The 14,148-nt window shown below is 36.0% G+C and overlaps 1 protein-coding gene across 1 annotated transcript in view; it reads left to right on the top strand.

The window, feature by feature from the left end:
- Window positions 1–14,148, top strand: part of LOC145683671 (1-acyl-sn-glycerol-3-phosphate acyltransferase alpha-like) — a 368,125-nt gene that overhangs the window by 314,120 nt on the left and 39,857 nt on the right. Inside the window, exon 5 of the mRNA XM_081755022.1 lies at window positions 3,727–3,914. Coding sequence (XP_081611148.1) covers window positions 3,727–3,914 — 188 coding nt within the window. The remainder of the gene's footprint in view (window positions 1–3,726; window positions 3,915–14,148) is intronic.

Here is a 14,148-nt window from a genome sequence, read left to right on the forward strand (position 1 = left end):
AGCAAGGTCAATCTATGTTAAGTGATCGAGAAAAAGGGAAAATTACTGCTCGACCTTTAAAAAAAAAAATCTGATTTGTTCAGAAATGTAGAGTTGATATAACAGTACTTCAAAACCACAATTAATTATTTTTACAACTTCGCATGGTGACGCAGCAGCGTTTACGTTGTTTTGAATATCTAAGCATGCATTGAAAATTGCTGGACGTCTCCAACTTGTGCAGATCTAAAACTTTGATCTCTTAACAATTTTGCCTAAAATCACTTGAAAGGGGTGAAATCAGGGACTACAGTAGCATTTTTGGACATTGAAGACATCTTTGGGAAGAGGAAACAACTGACGTAGAGGTCTGAATTTGTGTGTGTATGTAGTCCGGGGTCTTACAGATTTCTAGCTGCTCTCAAGGGCCTCAAAAAAATCGTAAAGTCAAGTTGGGGAATTATGCCAATTTGGCATATTTCACTCTCCAATATCTCCAACGGTCCTGGGTAAAAAAAACCTGAAATTTTGGGAATAGTTACTCTTTTAGTATATCATAACACACAACAACAGCGCGTTTTGTGTTTTTGAGCAGAAGGGGGTCAAAGTATTAAAGAATGACGTCATACTCTAGGAGGTGTTTTGTTCACAAATTCAACTGGAAATTCGTTGTTGTGAAGTAAAATAAAGTAGGATGAATAGTTAGTCCAGTCAAAGTTCTCAAGCTCGTTTCTTTCCTCTAGTCTTATCACAGCCTCAGCACCACAGGTAAAGAATGCCGCTATGAGCAGAGGACGAGAAAAATTAAAATGCACACTTGACAAAAAGTCTGTAAGTATTCATTGCTTTTGTGCTTGCTATATCAATGATATTCATCAATCCTGTTTATTTTATTTTATTTTTTTAAACTGTCAACTTACATAGGAGACTTGTCATTTCGAGTGATCTACATTCACCAGTTGTATTGACAGTTGGTGGGTATTCACTGAGTGGTGAGTGTAGATCAACCGAAAGGACACCAGTCTCCTGTGTGAGTTGGCAGTTTAGAAAAAATAAACACGATTGATTTAGCAAGCACAAGAGCAATGAGTACTTACGGACTTTTTGTCAAGTGTGCATACTCACCTTCTGCTCATAGCCCGGCACTCTTCAGCTATGGTGCTGAGGGTGTGATAAGACTAGAGGAAAGAAACGAACTTGAGAGCCTTGACTGGACTAACCATTCATCCTACTTTATTTTACTTCACAACAACGAATTTCCAGTTGAATTTGTGAACAAAACACCTCCTAGAGTATGACGTCATTCTTGAAGACTTTGACCCCCTTCTGCTCAAAAACACAAAACGCGCTGTTGTTGTGTGTTATGATATACTAAAGGAGTAACTATTCCCAAAATTTCAGATATTTCTTTTTATCGAGGGCCATTGGAGATATTGGACAGTGAAATATGCGAAATTGGCATAATTCCCCAACTTTACGATTTTTTCAGGCTCTTAGGAGCAGTTATAGATTTGCAAATTTTTTGTGTATAAAGTTATGACCTCGGACTACATACACACATAAATTCAGACCTCTACGTCAGTTGTTTCCTCTTCCCAAACATGTCTTCATTGTCCAAAAATGTTGCTACTGTAGGCCCAGATTTCACACCTTTTAAGTGGCTTTAGACAAAAAATGTTAAGAGGACAAAGTTTTAGCTCTGGACAAGTTGGAGACGTTCAGCAATTTTCAATTAGGTAGACTAACTCATGTGGAGGTATTGAATAATCTGTAAATGCCTCAAATCGAAAAAACGCAAAATGGCGGCAGCCGCTACGTAACTACGAGATGTTTTAACAACCCAATAATCGTGGTTTTGAAGTACCCTGATATAGGATAAACATTCATGGAAAAATAGATTTTTGGAGATGGTCGAGCCAGGGGCGATCCAGGGGGTAGATCGGGGCGATTGCCCCCCCAGAAGAGGAAACTTTCTTATTTTATATATACATATATATATATATAAACAAAACCCATCCCAAAGTTTGGAGCCCTTAAAAGTAGCAGTATGACAATCCACCGCCCCCCCCCCCAGAAATCGGTCCTGGATCCGCCCCTATGGGTCGAGCACCACATGCTTGATCACTTAGAATGGATTGACTCAGCATGGATTTTATCCGAGGAGATCTACAGTAACTAACTTAATTCATTTTACTCAGTATTTGTCTGATTCACTTGATAACAAAAATAATGTAGATGCTATCTTACAGATTTTGCTAAAGCCGTTGATAAATTAAATCATGACATATTGCTTACAAAGTTATCAGCTTTTGTTTATCAGATAACCTTTTAATATTAATTTCATCGTACTTGAAAGGCCGTAAACAATTTTGATATTCAATCAAGTGAGTTCCCAGTTGCACGAAGTTGATTCTGGCATACCTCAAGGATCGAACCTCGGACCTCTGATCTTTTTGTTGTTTATTAATGATCTGCCGACAGTAGTAAAACATTCTAATTGTTTAATGTTTGCAGACGATATGAAATTTTATAAGGAAATAAAGACCCACAATGATGCTTTACAATTGCAGGAGGATTTGGATGAGTGTTATAGGTTGAGCATTCTAAATAAACTATACTTTAATGTGAGGAAGTGCTTAGTTATAACTTTTTCTAGAAAACACAATCCACTTTGTTTACGCTGAACAAAGTAGCTATTCAAAAAGTTAAAGAAATAAATGATCTGGGAATAAGATTAGACAATAAATTGTGCTTTAATACACACATTTTAAAAATAATTAATGGCAGATACAAATATTTGGGATTTTTAATCAGAAGTACACCCTGTGATTCCTGACACTTGATAAAACAAGAAGTATAGACCAACCTGGGTGCACAAATGCTTTCTTTCGGAATTATAGGCTGCCGAAAACATGAAAAATGAACTTTAAAGGTCCATAGCTCCAAAACTATGGGACCTACCGTAGTCGGGTCTAGACATCACTTAGGAACTAATATGGCAGATACACACAAAATTACATACTTCAAATTACATACCCGTAGCGAAAATACATGTTTCAGAATCCTGCGGTACTTACACAATTTTTATGGAGGGAGTTTGGCTATGGGTATGTAATTTGAAGTACTCACAAACTACCTCTATAAAAATTGTTGCGGATGTGCTGTAGGATTCTGAAACATGGATTTTCGGATAGGGCACATATTAGTTCTTAAGTGAAGTTCGGACCCGACTACAGTAGATCCCATAGTTTTGGAGTTATAGACTTTAACGTTCCTTTCTCCATATTTTCAGCAGCCTATAACTCCGAAAGGAAGCATTAGTACACCCAGGCTGGTCTATACTTTTGTCTTATCTTGGCGTCAGGAATCATCTCCCAAACGTTGTCGGTGTTGTTTTGAAACACCCTGTATATGTGCATATATTGCTTTCACTGCTTTGGATTACGAAATCTCATGTTAATAGAGATAATTTGAAAAGAAAGTATGTAATTCTCTCTTTTTTCTTTTTTCTTATTGCAACTTTTATTTACTTACTTTTGTTTGAATCTATGTATTTTTGTTCTATTTATGAAATTTTTATACTTTACCGTTTGTAAGCCTATTGTAATTGGGGCTTATTCTCTGTAATAAGTACAAAATAAATAAATAAATAAAAATGAATGAATAAATAAATAAACACTTTCACTTGCACTACTCTAGCTTAGTCTGGTGAAGATGTTTAATATCTTTCCTTCTCTTCTTTTTTAGCTTTTTCTACTCTGATTAGTTACGGAGACGGAATTGTCTTGCGATTTATTGCAAAAAAAGAGCTCTTTTACCTCTGGCCGTTTGGATTGTCAATGTTTTTAGCGGATTGCGTGTTTATTAATCGCTCAAATTCAACGGAAGGCCGTACAGCTATGAACAACGCAGCTCGTCATGCTATAGAATCCAAGGTGAGCATATGTGATCTCATCATCGTAAATAAGAGTTAGGATGTTTAGGGGGGGGGGTATTTGGGGCAAATGGAAGGGAGAATGTGCTTAATAAAGCGAAAAAACGGCAAAGGAGGTGTTATTTTCTTCACCTTCTCTTTTATCTAATTGAAAACCATACGTGTAAAGCGACCACAATAACCATACGACACTACTCTTTTCAGTTTGGTTAAAATTGCTCCAGGCATTTCAGTTACGCTGGAACACACATACACACTTACATCCATATATATATATTCTGTATCAGAGCAATTCTTCATGTATGTACAGTATTTACTAGGTAAGCCTATAGTAAAAAAAATACTTAGAGGAAAGTCAGTTATAGATTTTTATTTAACGCATGAAATTCTAGACTTGCATGAAATTCGGATAAAGACATACCGAAGATATCTCGCAATCGAGGTCGAGGTTTAAGTCGCGGTTGCTACCTCGATAATGGCACAAACCCATGGATCCCAATAGGTAAACGGATGCCGGAGATGTATGCTACATCTAGAGGTCGACCGCGATGGTGAATTAGTGGTCGCGATGATAAACAACCGAGTTTGCTTTTACATCGATGTTCAGTGGAAGCATCGCTGTGGCTCATGTTTTCATTAGTTCTACCTGAAACACTGCTCTTCATTTGTTCAGAATTTCGTCTGCAGAGGAGTGTGTGTGTCTTGCTCAAGAGGTTTTGCTGAACTTTAAATCTGATTATAGAAGACATATTATTAGACTTAATGAAGAATGTTCCAGCAATATGGAGTAAGAAGCACAAATAACATCATAATAGGCACGTTTTAAATAGAGAATGGAAGAAAATAGCAACTCAAATGGGAATGTCAGATCAGAGGCATAACTATATTTTATGCCCCCCGCCTTAATAACATTTTTTGTGGAATGACAGGTATCATAATAAATAACCATACTTCCCTGTATGTGTGAATAATGAGTTAAATGTATGCAATTACTAGGCTAAAATATTCATAAATGGAAACCACTTTGTTATACATATAATTTATTCAATAAGCTTCAGAATAGAAGGTGGTCTTAACTCAGCAATCAATGACGTCAGTATTCATGAAGAGCACTTGGAATTAATTAAATGGTTTCCTTCTTGCTTTCCTGTCAGCAAAGTTCTGTACTAACTCCCGTATATCCATTTTTTAAGCTTATTTCGCATTTATTGAGAACAATGCTAGATTACTTAATCTATTTTGGTCCATTGTGCTTCTCACATGGTATTTTATTAATTTCAATTTTGAGAACGACTTCTCCGTAGAACTGATAGAGATAGGGAGCGTCATATACAACAAATACGCGGTAATAAGTTCTGAAAATCTAGACGCCAATGACATATTTCACAATTAAAAGCCTCATTATAGGTAAACACAGAATTCTGAACACTTATTTCAGATTTCAGGTGTTTCACAAATAAAAGCAAATTACTTCTATCGGAAATGAAGAACGAATATCACATATATAAGTTGTTTGAAGTATCTGCGCCCTTCTTAGAATTTCATCATCAGTCAGATGAATTATATAAGCAGGGGGAAAAAAAGGAAAATTTAAATACTGTATCACACAAAAATGTAAACAACAATGTATAACTGTGAATTTAGTGTCAAATAGTTTAATATAGATGTTGATTCACTGTCACTGATACGAATATCTTCACACAACTCATCAAAATAACGTTTGGCCTTTTTGAATTGTTTCCATGATGTCTGAACATTCCACTTTTCAAACAGTTTAATTGCTTCCTCTTTCATATTATTGTAGGGTGAAGGGCCCCCTTGGAAGTATCGCCCCCCGCATTGCGGGGTTTCGCGCCATAGTAGTTACGCCCCTTTGTCAGATTAGGTATTTATTTGAGAATTATACTATAGCTTATTATTATATAAGGCAGTGGCGGTTACAGGAAGGGGCTTTCGGGCTGAAGTCTTTAAATTCCAGAATTTCTAAAGAAAAAAGAAACTATCGTTATTCATATCTATGGTTAAAAATTTTATGCCCCCCTCCAATTTCGGGATTAATAAAAAAGAATTTCTTCTAAATTTGTTATTTGATATAAAGTAAATATGTAGTTGTAAAGACAGACGCGAATCCATAGGAAGGCAACGTCGAATAATGAAATTGCAGTGACGAAACTTCATTTGGTAAAGTTAATACCTCGTCCACCTTGAAACCTAAAGATATACCTGTTTTTTTGTTTTACTGGGAAATGATTTTTCGCCTGAAAGAGAGCATTTCTCCACAGAAAATTGAAAAAAAGATAAAATTCTTTGATTTATTGATAGAGATGGACAAGAGATGAACTAACATATTTTTGGGAAACACAAGACGAGACTTTCGAATTTCTGATGTCTCTTCTCGCGTCCATCCCTATTTATAAACTGTTTGGTCCTTTCAATTTCAAAACGTGTTTTTACAGTGACTTTTATGCACTGACGGAATAATTTTACACGCATCACAGCAATGTTTCTCCTTAAAATGAGAACTTACAGCGAGGATGCGACCTCTTCGTTATGTGCGCCTTTCATATCTCTAGACCTAGACATCGAGATAGCGACCGCGACTTAAAACTCGACTTGATCGCGAGGTATCTTTGGTATGTCTTTACCCCTAAATTCAATGTTCCTCCACTTCTTGATCCACAAAATGTCCATCGGTATTAAGGTTGAGTTCTGCTCGATGTACTGAAGGGCAACATCAAAGGCATTCTTGGAGTCGGTGTGTGAAATCCGGGTAAGGGGTTCGTCATCATCACCGTCGGAATCCTCGGACTATTATTTTGCAAAGCAGTGGTAAGAATTTGGTTGTCATTGAGCTCTTCACTGGTTTCACAGTCTGTCACATTGGGAAATCCAATCTTTAACTTTAGTGGCATTTGGTTAATCAGTTAATCTTTAATAATTTCCTGCGTGTCGTTGTTTTGCTCATCTTCGATCTGGTCACTTTCGATCATAACTTTCGGCCAAAGCTCACGCCAAGATTTTCGCAGCAAGCGTATAGATGACATCTTTGATGTTGAGGGATTTCATAGCTTCAAATATGTTACAACCTTCTTCGGGCTTTTCTAAAATTAAGCTGATGTACTTTCTGCGATAACCCCTCTTTAACCATTACACAACTCCCTGATCCATTGGTTGCATAAGTGATGACATTTCGTGGAAGGACGATAGATTTTATATCTCACTAATTCCGCCTCAGATGGATGTGATGATGCGTTGATGATGAGCACGAAGAGGGAGTTCCTTTTTTGTTTCAAATCATTTTCAACAAATGAAACGAACTAGTCGAAAAACCAAGATTTCAATTCATCCAAGCAGATTTGTGATAGCGGCAATAAACTCGGCAAAGAAGGTAAGTTTATGTTTTTGAATGCACTAGGCTTCTTAGACTTGAAAAATAGGAACAGGGGAAGCTTGTGTGTACCATCAGCGTTGTTGTAAGAAGCAATGGTTAGCCTATCTTTTATAAGTTTCGTTCCTGCCATGGTTTCATTTCATGTAGCGAGCTTTTTGTGGTAGCATTTTATAGCTTAGACTTGTCTCGTCTATGTTATAGATTTGGCAAGGTAACAGTTCATATTCTTCGTCAATTCCTTGAAACTTCACAGAAAACTTTTGAGCTGCCTTGGCATCAGCAGATAATTTTTCACCAGAATTTGAAACAAACCGGACGCCATGACGAGTTTTTCAGCGATCAATCCAGCCTTCACTAGCTCCGAACTCCTTCCAGCTTGTAGGTTTTTTTTTTTTTTTTTGTGCAATGCTATTGCTTTTTCTTTTATAATGGTCCCAAATATCGGCGTTCATTTCCTCCTTTCTTGGCAGAACCACATTCACAATGCATTGTCAAGCAGTTCAAATTTAGGCTTTTTCAATGTTACGCGATTCTTAAGAGCGTTTTCACCATCTATTGTCACTGTATATGATTCAATGTATTTCCGATTTCTTCACCAATCTGTTATTGTCGTAACGCCTACATTGAGTTCCTTGGCAATGTTTTGGAGTGATTCCCCTTTGTCCAGTCTTTGAAGCACTGCTAATTTTTCATTTAATAAAAGAGTAACGTGTTAACGTTTCACTCTTGACATGTTGAAAAAACACAGTACTGCAACGAACACAGAACATCGTTGTAAAACCAACGAACACTAAGCACTAAAAACTGCACAGTACAGTACAGAAAACACGCACAACGAACGAAACGATACAAGAGATGACGGAGCACTAAAGCGAAAAGCAGTAACAGCAAGTAAACAACAATGCCACGACGGCTGTACACAACAATGAGTCTCGTGAGTCACCACGGGACTAGTCGGGACAAGTTTGGCTCGAGTACAGGTTGAATCAACCGGAGTGGTGGACCAGCCGAGGGCGGACAAAAGGGGTTTTATTGTATATAGATTGATAGAAAGAGGGATGAAGAATCGATCAAAGTCTCTCTACCATACAAAAGCATTTTAGAGTATTGAACTGCAAGAAATTCTGTTCTACCTTCCTTCTAAATCATAATTTAGTTTCTTAGAAGTGACTTGGTGCTCGTGAATTTCCTATTTACATCGTTTTGGGGGTGAGTTTTATGTCTGGAACTAAGATTTGACTTTGGATATTTTCTGTTTACACCCGTATGTTCTCATTACGCCTCCTATTATATTTCTAGAACGTAAATCACTTATTGCAATGAGAATATTGAGAAGTAACCTCCGTATGACAACAGCTGCAGACAGATACACTACACAACTTATTTATTGTTATTACAGAATTTTTTCATATGAAATGAAATGAAATCTTTGAGTTTACGTCCCACGATTATGCCGGTTAGGCTAAAGGAGACGGTGATGATGAGTAATGAATTAAATGGTGGAATGAAGAAAGTGGGAGGAAACGGGAGAACCCCGAGAAAACCCACGCACACGGCGTTTGTCCACCACAAAGTTCACTTGGCGGGGACTGGGATCGAACCCGGGACCCCAAACATTTCTTCATTTGTATTTAACATTTACATATAATGTACCGCCGTTCTGTCAACATCTACCACATTTCAGATGTTAGATAATAAATACGTATGTCCTTAAATTATTGTATGAAAATATATACAACTGATTTATTTTAATGTAATTATTTTATATAAATCTTCATGCATTCAGGAAATAACATTGCATAAGAAAAAGTTTGGCCCAAACGGGACCCAAACTCCCGATCTTCCGAGCAGAAGTTCTGTGGTTTACCACTGAGTTAACATGACCACTTTTGCGCTGTGGAGTACCACTTGGTCAAAGTTACTTTACTAATTTAACAGAGTGGATGACAAAGTACCTTATAACTAGAAGCTTAATGACTCATTTTTTCTGACAAAACTAACCGAATAACTTGTTGAAAACATTTTTTCTAACTTTTCTCGGTATCTCCAAAATAGGTTAATAGAGCGAAGTATGATTTACCCAACTACTGCTTGCTTACTAGTATCCCACATTTTGAAGGTAGATTTCTTCAAAAGCGTTGCCCTAACCGAGACTTGGCTTTTTTAAACTTCGTTCGGAAAAATAAGTTTCTGTATTTATTTATTTATTTTTTTCATTGAAACAATTTTTCGTTCTTTCTCCTTCCAACTTTCATTTTATGAAGACAACTATCAAGTTAGGAGTCTTCGCTACCAGTAGAGGAATAGTCGAGGTGTTATAGGTGCTATTCTAGTGATTACAAGGTTCTCAGTTTAAATCCACTCTACTTAAAAATAATACTTTTAAATTTAATCTGTTCTTACAAGGTGAATGATAAATTCCCTTTGCTCAAAATTCTCCATCTAGAGATGAGAGGCAATAATCATGCACATGTTAACCTAGAAAATGAAGATAGTTCTTATTGAAATATTATCATGAACAGTAATTCATATTCATATTTGTGTATGTTTTAGTTCATTTTTGTTTATGCTTCTTACAGTTCTCTGTTACTTACAACATAGCAAGGGATAGTGAATAATATGTTAAAGTGTTTTACAAGAGAGAACTCGTGTTTCTTTGATATTGTAAATGCTTGTAATAGAGACATGCTTGTATTATTAATTGGAGACTAAATTACACAAACTCATGTCCTCACAAAATACTCAAAGACATACTTGAAACATATGACTTGTTTCTATTGATGGAATAGTTTTCATAAATTAAACTGTCCCACATTGCACATCTTGTTTTATTTTCTTAGATTGTACTTTTGTTTTTTCGATTACATTTTCCGAGCACACTAACAACCAGTAACACTGGAAAATATTATTGCTACGTGATTTAACTCACTTTTTTTCATAGGATTTTAGTTGAGATATTTATTTATTTATTGAAACAGAACACAACAGGTATTATACCCAATTACAGTGTTCATCTTTCATGAAATAATATATTTACAATTTCCCTTTTAAACCTTGTGAGGCAATCAGCGTAAATATCTATATTATTTGTCATTTTTAAGAGTCTGTAGTAGGTTGCACTAATCCTCCATGTTGGCGACTTATTTAGGATATTAGTCCTTGCTTTTGCACAATAAAATAAGTTATAGTTTTCTGGACGTGTTTTTCTACCTGGAACGTTTATTTGAAAGCTCGAAAGCAATTCGTTGCAGTCTAGCTTATTATTAAGTACCTTGTACAAAAATATCATGTCAGATAACGTTCTTCTTTGTTTGAGGGTAAGAGTTTCAAAATTCCTATTCAATGAATTAGTGTTTTCAGTTCTTGGAAAAATGTTTGTTTCCTTATATACAAGATATCTAAGAAATTTGGATTGGATTTTTTCTATTTTTAGTGAGTTAAATTTTGTATCTGGGTTCCATACAAGCGTCGCGTATTCGAGTTTGGATCGAACGTAAGTTTGATATAATTTATGAAGTGTGGCAGGTTTACGAAACTCCCTACTAATTCTTAGAATAAACCCAAGATTTCTGTTCGCTTCATTTATTATGTTATCAATATGAGGTTCAAATTTAAATTTCGTATCATACATTACTCCTAAATCATTGACAGTACTTACAACGGGTAGTTGAGTCTCATTAATTGAATATTTAAATTGCACTGGTTTTTTACGTTTTGTAATACTCATGATTTTACATTTACTAATATTTACATTTAATAAATTACTTTGACACCATTGCACCACTGAATTTATGTCTTGTTGAAGTTGATTACAGTCATTTATGGAATTTATACATCTAAAAAGTTTGAGATCATCGGCATACAACAGTTTGTGGGAATACGTTATACATCTAGGAAGATCATTTATAAATATTACAAATAGTAGTGGACCCAAATTTGACCCTTGTGGAACACCAGATATTTGCAAGTATTCGGTTGACTTGTATCCCTTATATACAACGAACTGCCTTCGGTCTCTCAAATACGACTGGAAGAGCCCAATTAACTCTGCGGAGAAGTTAAATTGACGAAGTTTCTCTATTAGTACCTTGTGATTTACTCTATCAAATGCTTTCGCAAAATCGGTGTAGATAATATCTACTTGACCACCTTGATCTAGGGTTCTTGCTACAAAATTGTTAAGAATACTGAGATTTGTGACTGTCGATCTACCCTGGACGAAGCCATGCTGGTATTCTGAAATTGATAGTTTTATATGATTTTCAATCCGTTTATAAAGAATAGATTCAAACACTTTAGCAAAAGTACTCAATATTGATACAGGCCTATAATTTTGAATATCTTTACCATTATTAGACTTAGGAATGGGACAGACTTTTGTTATTTTCCATTTACTAGGGAATTTAGAAGTAGAAATAATTAGGTTGAATAAAATATAGAGTGGAAGTAGAAAGTGTTCTTCACATCCCTTTACTATATAATCTGGAATACCATCAGGTCCTATCGTTCCTTTCCCCTTCAGTTTTCTTATTGCCTTTTTAATTTCAATCATCTCAATTTTTAGAATCCTTAATTTGTCCAGTGTCTCATATGAGCTGTTACTATTACTACTGCTATCCATGGGGGGCGCGGTGGCTCAGTGGTAGAGCGTTCACCTCTGGTGCTTGGGGTCCCGGGTTCGATCCCAGCCCCCGCCAAGTGAACTTTGTGGTGGACAAACACCGTGCTCGTGGGTTTTCTCGGGGTTCTCCCGTTTCCTCCCACTTTCTTCATTCCACCATTTCACTCATCTCTCATAATCACCGTCTCCTTTAGCCTAACCGGCATAACCGTGGGACGTAAAACTCAAAGATTTCATTTCATTTCATTTTTTACTGCTATCCATGATATCTTCGTTATTATAGACTGACTGAAAATATGTAGCAAATGAATTTGCAATCTCGTCATTACTAACTAATTCTTGGTTATTGTATGTCAGCGTGTTACAATTAAGGTGCTGGGTCTTAGTTTTAACAAAAGTCCAGAGCTGGGAAGGATCAGTTTGTAACGTGTTTTCTGTATTCGCAACAAAGTTACTATATTCTGTTCTAATTTCTTTTTTAAGTTCATTTCGTAACTTCTTAAATTCTAGGAAGTGATAAGCTATATTTCTGCTATTGTGCTTAATTGCCCTGTGGTGATGGGCTTTTGTTTTTATTTTCCTAATTATATTCTTAGTAAACCAAAACGGGTACTTTCTATTTACCTCTTTTTTGAGAGGAATGCACTTATCAAAAATATTACATATTATATTATAAAATGATTCTGTAGCCGTATCAACCTCAGAATAACAGCTAAGGAATGTCCAGTCAATATTTTGAAGTTCAGAATAGAGTTGCCTAAAATTAGCTTTTCTAAAATTATATGTGTTGATATTACTTTTTTGTTTATACCTAATAATTTGCTTAATTTTACTGTTATGGATAATGCTGGGTGGTACATATCCTCCTTAACTAAAGGAAATATGTCCCTAGTGACTCTTACGCTGTCTAAGTTCGAAAGTACTAAATCTAAAGTTTTTCCAAGATTATTCCTAATATTATTAAAAGACGCTATATTGTACAGCGACATAAAATTATGTAAGCATTGATATTTGGCTGAGGTATTCAGAAAATTAAAATCTGTGCCTGTGATTTCCGGTAAATTAAAATCACCAAATAAGAGGATAGTGCAACCTGGCTGACATTTTGACTCTATACCTTGAAAAACCTCTTCATACTGCTCTATCTTTGAATTAGGTACAAAATATACAATACAAACATATATGGTCATTTTATCAGTTGTAATCTTTATTAATATACAATCTGTACTTATTTCAGAGCAGTCTATAGCAAATATCTTATATTTTTTCAGCACAGCTAGTAACACTCCCCCTCCCCTTTGTTTCCTTGTTTCTTTTAGATTTCTATCACATCTAAACACTGAATATCTGTCATCAAAGAGTTCTGTGTCATAGTTGTCGCTTTTCAGCCACGTTTCACTTATTCCAATTATATCATAGTTTGATGACAAGATATTACAATAGAAATTGTACGTTTTGGACCTCACCCCCCTAGCATTTTGATAAAAGATATTTAGGAGTGTATTGGTGTCTTTTCTTTGTCCCTTGGTATTTCCAACTTTCACTTCTTGCAAGTGACCAGATTTTTCATGCTTCACTTCCTTACCTTTGCTTAAGTCCTCTCTATGTCAGGGCATCACCTTCCCCCCTCGACCTCTTGTAGCTGTCAATCTTGTGTTTCTCCTGCATAGTTGAGGAAATGACGCATCATCACCTTCCTTGAACAGTGATCCATTTGCATTGTTTCCAACTCACTTGAACCACCTTGTGAAGAAAGTTCACTCTGGTCACACACATCACTAACACTTTCCAGCTCTTCTAACACAAATGGTTTATTATCAATGTACACTTTATCAGATCTTAAGAAAGCGCGTTTACCTTCTTCTCTGGCTTTTTTCATGTGTACCGTCAGTTTCTTTCTCACTTCACGAACACGCGCGGAAAAGTCCTCAAATATTATAGTGGGAGTCCCTTTTGCCTTATACGCACTTCTTAAAATTTCTAACTTCCGTTTATATGAGAGAAATTTCACAATAATGGGCCTGTTCCTGCCTCTGCCTAGTCTATGCGCTCGCTCAATATCGTGTTCCGAGAGTTCAATTCCGAGGCGTTCTTGAACAAACCGTCTCACTGCATTCTCACAATCCTCCCAAGTTTCATTGTTCTTCCCTTGTAAGTTTGTAAAAATTAGATTGTTCCGTCGCGAAAAATTCTCAAGCCTATCTATTGTATTTCGATTCATTA

Source organism: Thermobia domestica, chromosome 1, assembly GCF_964235325.1.
Source record: "Thermobia domestica chromosome 1, izTheDome1.hap1.1, whole genome shotgun sequence".
Lineage (NCBI taxonomy): Eukaryota > Metazoa > Arthropoda > Insecta > Zygentoma > Lepismatidae > Thermobia > Thermobia domestica.